A 10,998-nucleotide genomic window follows, 5' to 3' on the forward strand; every position below is an offset into this window, starting at 1 on the left:
GTTTTGTGCATGTTTATAAGATAATGAATAACAATGATAATAATAATAATAATAATAATAATAATAATAATAATAATAATAATAATAACAATAGTAATAATAACAATAGTAATGAATTTGATGAAGGTAATAATAATCAACGGTTTATTCATAAAAGTGCATCCTTAAGACTAAAATTAGGCATTGGAGGACATGAGAGTTAGTATACGATAGCACCTATGATAGATTTTGAATATCAAGCGTTGTCAGTCTTACTCTTTGTGTGTGTGTGTGTGTGTGTGTGTGTGTGTGTGTGTGTGTCCTAACCCCTGAGGCTTCCCCAACAGGAGCAGGGTGACGCGTACCACCGCTCGGGTCTCTACAGCCACCACCAGCACCACCACCACCTTCCCCAGCACCTCCACCACCACCACCACCACCAGCACCTCGAGTTGGCGCCCAGACTCAGCACCAACAGCACCGCCTCCTGCACCACCAGCGCCAGCGTGCCCGGGTCAGCCAACCGGGCGACACGCAACAACAGCACCTGCAGCACCACCAGCAACAGCGTCGGAGGTGCTGGCTGCGGCCGGACGCGTCACAGCAGCTGCAACAGTCTCCGCGGCGGCTCCAGCGTCACGCGGAACAACAGCACCGCCAGCAACAGCAGCAGCACCCACAGCCTGTCCGGGGTGGGCGCGCTGGCCGAGACGGAGGCCCTGGCGGAGGCACTGGCGGAGGAGGAACCCATGGAGAGTGAGCAGTCCCTAATGGAAGCCTCCACCGCCACCACCTCCACTGTAGACTCCACGGCCGAGCTGATGCACAGGTCAGAGAGATTTCTTTTTTTCTTTTTTTTCCGATCCATTCCTACGTCCATTCTTTCTCCACTTCTTTGTTTCCTGTTTCTTCTTTTATTTGTTGGTGTTGTCGTCGTGACTTCAGTATTTTTTTTCTTTTGCTTCTCCTCTTCCCGGGGGCTTCGTGGTGCAGTGGTTAGCACACTCACCTCACAACCGAGAGAGCCCGGGTTCGATTCCCGGGCGGAGTGGAAAAATTTGGGCGGCTTTTCCGATGCCCTACGCCTCTCTCCACCCAGCAGTGAATGGGTAACGTGTTAATCGGGGGTTGTGTCCCGTCTCCTGGGATCTGTTCCCTTCTCCTATAATTCCTTCCTCTTTCTGTCTCTCTCCGGCATATGACCACAGATGTTGCGCCGACTAAACGAAACTTTCCAACTTTCTCCTCCTCTGTTTCCTGTTTTCCCCTCAGGGAGACTCACACCTTCCTTTCTTCTTCTATTTACATGTGTGTGTGTGTGTGTGTGTGTGTGTGTGTGTGTGTGTGTGTGGACTGTTTGTCATGTTCCGCTTGTTCCATTTGCTCGTTGCTTCCACACATTTCGAAATAACCATACCAAATTGTATCATCCTAATCAGTAACAACACATCAGACTATCAAAATGAAGCCTCACATTCATGCAATCCCACAGCACATCAAAGCTTAGTAGAAATATAATCATCATCACGATATTTTCCATCATCGGCTCTCCAGCACCTCCACACCGCGGCCACAACATCCATCATCACGATTGCAGTGCCTGTCATGCCCCCCGCCCCCACCCCCCCAACCCCCCACCACACATCCCCACACCCCCACCACCACACATCCCCACACACACCACCCCACATCCCCCACAACCCCCCACCACCACACATCCCCACACCCCCACCACCACCACCACCACCACACATCCCCACATCCCCCCCAACCCCCCACCACCACACATCCCCACACCCCCGCACACACACTCCCCGTCTCCTCCCTCTTCCATCACCCTCAGGCACTCACACACCCCTTCCCCCACCCCCATCACCCTCGCCCCTACATCCCTCTCCAGCAATCCCCCTCCCTTCCACTATGACCTTCCAGCACCCTCCTCACCCCTCCTTCTCCCTCACCACCGCAATAATAACGCTACGCTATCCCTTCCCTTCATCACCAACGCACTACAATACACCGCCGCTATCAGTTCATCACGCCTCCCCTATCCCCCAACTCCTCTCCGTCACCCCTTCTCCACCTCCTCTCTGGTCTCCCTCTACGCATATATAGGGAAGCCCCGGTATTGAGGCATCATTTAGCGTCACCATTAATATTCAGCGTCGATATATTGCCTTTGCTTAACATGTAGCATGGCCCAGACCTCCCCCCCACTCTACTCCCCTTTCCCCTTCTATTTCCCCTTTCCCTTTTCCCTTCATCTTGTCCTGTTTTTCTTCGTCTTCTCTCCTCGCTTTCCCTTAACCCACTTTCCCTTTCTGTTTTTTCTTGTTTTTTTCCAGTTTTTTTTTCTCTCCCTCCCTCTCTGTCTCTCACCTTTTTCTCCTTCCCTATACCTTCCCATTTCCCCTCATTTCCCATTTCCCTTTCCCCCTTTCCCTTGACCCACTTTCCCTTTCTGTTTTTCTTGCTTTTTTCCAGTTTCTCTCTCTCTCTCTCTCTCTCTCTCTCTCTCTCTCTCTCTCTCTCTCTCTCTCTCTCTCTCTCTCTCTCTCTCTCTCTCTCTCTCTCTCTCTCTCTCTCTCTCTCTCTCTCTCTCTCTCTCTCTCTCTCTCTCTCTCTCTCTCTCTCTCTCTCACCTCTTTCGCCTTCCCTATATTTTCCCATTTCCCCTCATTTTCCTTCTCCCTTTCCCTGCCCCCCACCTTTCTCCTTGCCACAGCCATTCCTTCTTTCCTTCCTAAAACTTTTCCCTTCCCTTAGTTATCCTGTTTATTTACACCCTCCCTCTCTCCCTCTCTTCTTTTCGCCTTCCCTGTCCTTTCCTATTTGTCCCTCCTGTAGCCTCGTCCACCTCCTTTCAATCCCTAAAAGTTTTCCCGTTTCTTCCCACCCTCCCCATCCCTCCCTCTCTCTCTTCTTTTCGCCTTCCCTGTCCCTTCCTATTTGCCCTCTTTTCCCTTTCCCTTTCCTTATCCTCCTCGACTCATCCATCTTCCTATCCCTCGCTAAAACATTTCCCTTCCCTCACCGTTCCCCTATCCCACTCTTAGCCCTTCCAACCCTTTTCATAACATGGCCTCTCTTCCCTCCCTTCTTACCCCATCATTATCCTTTCTCGTGATCATCCTTATTCCACCCTTAGCCAATCCTATTCCTTCCATATTCTTTCTGCCCAGCCCTTCACTGTCCCCTTCTCCATTCCTTTCTGTATCTGCAGGAACCTCTAACCTGCCACCCACTTAAGAACATAAGAACATAAGAACGTAGGAGTCTGCAAGAGGCCCGTGGGCCTGTACAAGGCAGCTCCTTTGAACCTAAGCTCCCGTGAATCTAACCCCACCTAATATCGCTGCCCATGAATTTATCTAATTTATTTTTTAATGTGACAGTTGTATTGACACTCACCACATGACTGCTCAGCCTATTCCACTCATCCACCACTCTGTTAGTAAACCAATTTTTGCCTATGTCCCTGTTGAATCTAAATTTATCCAGTTTAAACCCATTACTACGTGTCCTACCCGGTTCTCTTACCAACAAAACCTTATGAATATCCCCGTTATTAAAGCCCTTCATCCATTTATAAACCTCGATCATGTCTCCACGCACCCTTCGCCTTTCTAGAGAATGCAAGTTTAACTGTTTGAGTCTTTCCTCGTATGGCAAGTTTTTCAACCCCTGAATCATCTTAGTCATCCTCCTCTGCACCGATTCTAACATTTTGATATCCATTCTGTAGTAAGGTGACCAGAACTGAACCGCATAGTCAAGATGAGGTCTTAACTTATCCATACTGCTCCATGCTCCGCTTACCGTACCCACACCTTCTATGCCTTCCTAGTCCTGGCCCTGTTTCCCTTGCGCATTACTCTCCCTTCCCAGCCCTGTTTTCTTATTCGTTTTCACCTGTCCACTTTTTATCCCTCTGTAATATATATATTATCATGTATCGTCATGATAGTTTAGTCAGTTTAATTTTTCTAGGATGTATCATGTAAATAATTTTTCGAGCTATTATTTTGTTTTCTCGGAATATAACTCAGCTTCCACGTCCATGACTTTAGCCCAGTTTACCTCAACCTGTATGTACATTACCCATTTCTTGTTACTTCCATGACTATTTTTATTATCATTGGCATTTCCCTGTGTTGTATCGTTAGGCGGGCTCTGACTTGTGTGATAATCTTTAAAAACAACTGTAACAGGCCCACGCTGAGCTAGTACACATTGCGAGACTGTAACAAGGGTAGGTACACTAATTTTAAAGGAGGGGTGAGTCGCAGGGTCGCGACTTTTAGGGGACCGAGCGATGTAATATATATATTACACCTCCCTTGCCTTCGCCCACTCCTCGGTGCGCCATTATTCTCCCTTCCACTCGCCTTTATCCATACTCTATCCCTCTGCAAACCAATATCTCTATCCAGCTCCTCCTTATTCCTCCTCCTCCTCCTCCTCCTCCTCCTCCTCTTCCTCCCAGTCTACCATTATTCACCTTCATACATCGCCACAAGCGCCTCCAGGTCATGTGTCACCGCTGAGGCACTGCGGCATGGGCTGGTGGTCACGGCAGGGCGGCAGGCAGGGGGCGGTCACGAGAAGGCAGCAGGGGTTTGGCAGGCAGGGTTAAAAAAGGGGGGGTGGAATCGAAGGGGTGTGTCAGGGAGGCTTAAGGGCGTGTCATTATCTTCAGGTTGTTGATTATGGAAACACACGCAAAAAAAAAAAAAAGTAAATAAATAAACAGCTTTTTCACCATAACGTACAATAGTGATAAATGCAAACTAAAAGAAGAAAAACGTGATAAAAAAGGGATTATAGGTAATTGATTATTAATACACACACACACACACACACACACACACACACACACTGCGGCATGGCTACGGGTCTTTCATAGCCGGTCAGCCACGCAAGGTCAGGTCAGGCGAGGTGAAGCATGCAGCCCCGGAACCAAAACTTTAATATTTTTTTTTTTTTTAGCCGTTACCCTTACTTTATTTCTTTGTTCTCTCTCTCTCTCTCTCTCTCTCTCTCTCTCTCTCTCTCTCTCTCTCTCTCTCTCTCTCTCTCTCTCTCTCTCTCTCTCTCTCTCTCTCTCTCTCTCTCTCTCTCTCTCTCTCGTTCAAGGTCATTCCTGGGGGACATTGGCACACAGCATCGCTCTATTTTTTTTTTCTTTTTTTCGTTTTCCTTTTTTTGGGGGGGGGATCTTTTTTCTTTTTCCGGTTAACGTCTTATCTTCCGCGGTTCCAAGGTCACCCACACACAAAACAGCACACAAAGGGTCGTATCATAAGACTTTCCGTCGCCTAAGAACACATATTTGACCAGGCTTTCGTAGGAGCTGTGGGCATTTCCAGGAGTAGTTTCATGGCCCTGGTGGTAGTGTGAGTCTGCTTCTGTACCGTGAACCTGAAGAAACACTCATTAGAACCCGACTGACCCCCTCTTTGACCTTTAGAAATAGCTGATGTGAGAAGACTATATCCCCTTACTTTTTTTTTTATGTTTATAGAGAGATAGATAGATAGACAGGAAGAGATAGATAGCTTTACATATCTTTGCTTCTGCGTTTTACCTCGATCGATACCAGCAGGGTCACACACACACACACACACACACACACACACACACACACACACACACACACACACACACACAGGCCCTCTTTGTTTGTTTGTTTGTTTTCTCCTTCTTTTGATTGTCTTCTATATAGCTTTACGTTTTGTCCTTGTTCGGTGCTGAGGACATACCCACACAGTAACACACACCACCACCACCACCACCAAAACTAACACACCGGCACCAGCAGTAGCCTCGACCTCCTTTACAACACGAGAATCCTTTGAATGTTAATTGCATGCGGCGTGAAGGCGAAAATAGAGTCGGGAAAAATTTAAAGAACGTGTATTTAGAGAGAGAGAGAGAGAGAGAGAGAGAGAGAGAGAGAGAGAGAGAGAGAGAGAGCATCGGGCAGGTGTTTTCAGGCGTGGAGGTGAGAGTGATTTGCTGCCTCTTCAATATGACGGAGACGCCCTTGTTCGTGGTATCTTCCCGCCGTCGACACGAATATGAATCTCCTTTTTCCTCCTCTCCCATTTCCTCCTCGGTATTCTCCTCTTGTTATTCCTCCCGCTTCCTTCTCCCATCTTGTCACTCTATACTCATTCCCTCTCCCCATCACCTCGTTCTTCTCTACCCCCTCTTGCAGTCTCCCTATGTTCCTCCGTTTTGCCGCCCTATTTTCCATTCATTATATAATTATCATCATCCTCCTTCACTCCTTCACCTTTTCGTCCCTTCCTCCTTCTCCACTGCATCTTTCTCTTCCTTCTTCGCCTTTAACATTTCTTTTTTGCTCCCATTTTCCTCATTCTTCCCTTCATCCTCATAGTCGGTCGGGAGTTTCGCCTTTGTAACGGCACTGTACCTCCTCCTCGTCCTCCTCCTTCTTGTCGTCTCTTAATATCTCGGCCTTGACGTCACCAAAAAATGGGCAGCGTCTGAAGAGCTTATTGTCCTGGAAAGCGAAATGGCGGCGTTTTACTGCTAAAATTTCTCTCGTATTTTTTGTTTGTTTGTTTTTTTGTGTGTGCGTCCTTTCTCTCCCGTTCCCTCAACCATTGTCTTCCTTTTGTTCAATTGTTTTCACGGGGCGCTGCTATTTTTACGCGAGTGCTAAAGGAAGACCCACGGAATACATTATACGTGGAGGGGATGAAAATCGGAGCTGGGGGGAGAGTAAATAAAACGACCGCAACAATGGAATGCCTCGTGAACTATGGCGACAATGCATTAGGATAAAACATTCGGGAGACCATTTCGATTTGGCCTTTTTTTTTTTTATTATTATTATTATTATTATTTTTTTTTTTTTTTTTACGTCGTGGCCAATTGCGCCGGTAGGTTTCTTCCCGGTGGATCCTGATGGTCAGCCCAAGGCTTCTTCCCGGTGGGTCCTGATGGTCGGCCCAGCCCGTTCTGGCGCAGGCGAGTGTTTATAGTGGCGCCATCTTGCATTGGCTCATGCTGCCCTCCCGGAGCTCATCTTTAATCCTAGAATCTAGAGTCCGGGTTGATAGGTGGTCTTCTGGACAGCATGTGGGTAGTTTTAAGCCACTCGGCGGCGGCTGAAAAATCCCAGCTTGGTGGCACCGGGCGAGGATTGAACTTGCGTCGTCCTGAAGGCGGCACCGTCACGCTATCCATTCAGCCACCGCCTCCCCATAGAGGGATGATGATATATCCAAACCATTTTCCGTCTCTCCAAAGTCTATAATTAATATTTTTCTCCGTGCATCTCAAAAGCAAGGGAAGCATAAAATATTTCATGTATTGCACGGGTAAAATTATGGGTCGTATTATAAAACATTTCGTCGCCCAAGAACACAAATTTGTCAAGGCTTTCGTATGAGTTGTGGGCATTTCCAGGAGTAGTTTTATGACCCTGGTGAGAGTGTGACCCTTCTTTTCTACAATGAACCCAAAGAAACACTCATTAGAACCCGACCGACCCCTCTTTGACCTTTAGAAATAGTTGATGTGAGAAGCGAAAGTGTCTTATTATACCGGGCTATGAAACTTATAGGTAAGAGGAATCGACAATAGAGGGTCTCCGTAATGAACTATCCTAGAATTATATATTTTCCCACTGCGCATCTCCAACAACTGAAAGCATAGGATGTCTTATACGAGTCTACATTTACAAACATAAGGAAGGGAAGGGAGATACGCATTGTTAACAAAGTAGAAATGCAACATATGAACAAGAGTTATAAAGACATGGAGTATGCATCTCACGTGTGGGGGGGCTCCACTCACACAGCTCTCTTGGACAGAGTGGAGTCTAAGGCTCTTCGTCTTATCAGCTTTCCTCCTCTTACTGATAGTCTTCTACCTCTTAAATTCCGCCGCCATGTTGCCTCTCTTTCTATCTTCTATCGATATTTTCATGCTGACTGCTCTTCTGAACTTGCTAACTGCATGCCTCCTCTCCTCCCACGGCCCCGCTGCACGCGACTTTCTACTCATGCTCATCCCTATACTGTCCAAACCCCTTATGCAAGAGTTAACCAGCCTCTTCACTCTTTCATCCCTCACGCTGGTAAACTCTGGAACAATCTTCCTTCATCTGTATTTCCTCCTGCCTACGACTTGAATTCCTTCAAGAGGAGGGTATCAGGACACCTCTCCTCCCGAAATTGACCTCTCTTTCGGCCACCTCTTTTGATTATTTTTTGTAGGAGCAGCAAGTAGCGGGCTTTTTTATTTATTATTGTTTCCTATTTTGTGCCCTTGAGCTCTCTCCTTTGTTGTAAAAAAAAAAAAAAAAAAAACTAGGCGTAACATGCAACAACTTAAAGCTAAACAGTAAAGGAATCCAGGGGCGACAATAAACAGGTGGCACCACCTTTGAACCAAAAGAAAAATTACTTAGAAACAATAGAGGATTCGCTTATTATCATGTGGGAATGAAAAGTCCTCGAGACAGACAGGCTGAAGATCACGCACTTGACACATCATGGAGCACACAGATAGCACAAGATAGCGACGCACCTGCGGCTATAATTAATTAACCTTACGTGACACTCTTATCGTCTGGGAGATAGGGAATGAAGAGAGCGAAACACACACACACACACACACACACACACACACACACACACACACACACACACAGAGAGAGAGAGAGAGAGAGAGAGAGAGAGAGAGAGAGAGAGAGAGAGAGAGAGAGAGAGAGAGAGAGAGAGAGAGAGAGAGAGAGAGAGAGAGAGAGATGTCGAAATATTGAAAATCGTTTGGGGGTCTGGCTTCGTTAGTGAGAACCGAGTTACCAGTCTTTGTGTCGTCTGCTCAATAATGAGATTGAGTCCAACATCCACATCGTTGATGTAAATAATGAAGAGCACTGGGCCAAGAACCGAGCCCTGAGGGACGCCACTAGTGACCGGCGCCCACTCTGAGTTAAATACGTCGATCACCACTCTTTGTTGTCTGTTGCTCAACCAATTCGCGATCCATTGGTGTACTTGACCGTCAATACCTAGTTGCTTTAATTTATAAAGTAATTTATGGTGTGGACCATTATTAAACGCTTTCTGGAAATCAAGACAGACTACGTCCAATGATTTGGTTACGTCATAAACTGAGGAGAGGTCGTTATAATAGGTCAATAAGTTTGATAGGCAGGATCTTTTGTTATGGAAGCCATGTTGTGAATCCCCAATTATTGAGTGGCTTTCAAGGTAACTCACAATTTTGTCTCTAATTATGCTCTCGAGTAGCTTACCTACAACTGAAGTTAGACTAATGGGCCTGTAATTACCCGGTATTTTTTTTTTCTTTCTAAAAAATCGGTGTTACATTAGAATTTTTCCAATCCGAAGGGACGATGCCATGTCGCAAGGACATACTGAATACGGTTGTGAGAGGGGAGAGTATTTCGCTCTTTGTTTCTTTAGGCAGTATAGGATATATTTTGTCAGGTCCGTGACATTTATTTGTTTTAAGGGGTTAGAGAGCTTTTAGGACTTCATCGGTAGTTATTACAAAGTTAGGCAATGCATGAACGAAATTTACGTTAGTACTGTTGTCGTCGCTGGTGTTGGTGGTAGTGGCGGGAAGACTGCCAGTATTAAACACCGAGGAAAAGTAATTTTTTAAGAGGTTTGCAACGTGTTGGCTGTCAGTCACTAGTTCACCATCACTGTTTTTTAGAGGTCCAATGCCACTTCTGATCGCCTTCCTGTTGTTTATATATCTGAAGAAGGATTTCGGATTATTTTTACGGTTGGCTGCTATTATAATTTCTTCATATCTACGCTTTGCCTGACATACTAATCTTTTTACTCGCCGTCTGGCTTCATGATAAAGTCTTATGTTTTCGGGCGTGCTTTGCTCTTTCTTTAGCCTGTAAGACAATTTTCTCTCCTTAACCGAATGCTTAATTTCGCTATTAAACCAAAGTGGGCTTTTATTAGTGTTACTTCGCTTCTCGCACAATGGGACACATGTATTCTTCTGAGTGAGTAATGATTTTTAAAGTTTAGCCAGGCTTCCTCTACGTTGCCATCATCTGATAGTTGTATTTCAGTTAGTTTTTGTCGGATTTCTACGAAATTTGTTATTTTGAAATTGGGCACCTTTACGTTACTTTCAGTCACTTGTTTAAGCTCTAATGTCGACGCGCACTAATTTATGATCGCAAGAACCGAAGTGTTCTCCTACCGTGACATTACGGACTAGGTTATCTTGGGTCGCTATAACAAGGTCTAGGATGTTATTTTGTCGAGTTGGTTCAGTAACCATTTGGCTTAGGTAATTTTCTTATAAAAATTCAATTATTCAATGTGATTCGCCTTCTGTACCAGACAGTGTAACCCAGTCAATAAGAGGGAGATTAAAGTCTCCTAATATTAGTGAGTCGCTGTTATTAAGTGACTGCCTTAAAACACTGTACATTTCAAGATCATCTTCGAGTGATTGGCCCGGAGGCCTGTAGATGACAGATATATTTAGATTAATTTTTGCAATGTTTACTCGCACGCACAAATGTTCAACGTTACTGTCTCCTGGTGTTCTGTCAGTGGGTTGCAAATAGCTTTTGACGTAAAAGCTGACACCATCACCACTACGGTTAACACGATCTTTGCTGAAGAGTCTGTAGCCATCTACGTTGTATTCTGAACCTAAATCAATATATGTGATGTCGATAAATGTTTTGGTTATAGCAATTACGTCAAAATTTTCTGTTGAAACGATACATCTCAATTCATCAAACTTGTTCTTAGACTACGCGCATTGAAACTTCGGACTTTTATATTATCTTGAGGTTTAGTAATAGAGGTGGCGTTACTTGCGGGTTCACGGTTTCGAGTTTGTTGTGTTGCATGCCGTCTATTTATTTGGGCGGGGTGGAGGGACGCGGCCGTGAGCAGTTTTTTGTTCGGGTGTCACGTACTGCGTCGTTAAGGAGCCTTCCGAATCTGGCTGCCCCGACGGGGGACAGGT

At 45.8% G+C, this 10,998-nt stretch overlaps 1 protein-coding gene across 1 annotated transcript in view; it reads left to right on the forward strand.

Moving 5' to 3' along the window:
• The window catches only part of LOC126987499 (solute carrier organic anion transporter family member 3A1-like), a 55,796-nt gene that overhangs the window by 893 nt on the left and 43,905 nt on the right, over window positions 1-10,998 (forward strand). The window contains exon 3 of the mRNA XM_050844468.1: window positions 327-808. Coding sequence (XP_050700425.1) covers window positions 327-808 — 482 coding nt within the window. The remainder of the gene's footprint in view (window positions 1-326; window positions 809-10,998) is intronic.

The sequence above is a fragment of the Eriocheir sinensis genome, chromosome 65, assembly GCF_024679095.1.
Source record: "Eriocheir sinensis breed Jianghai 21 chromosome 65, ASM2467909v1, whole genome shotgun sequence".
Classification (NCBI taxonomy): Eukaryota; Metazoa; Arthropoda; class Malacostraca; order Decapoda; family Varunidae; genus Eriocheir; species Eriocheir sinensis.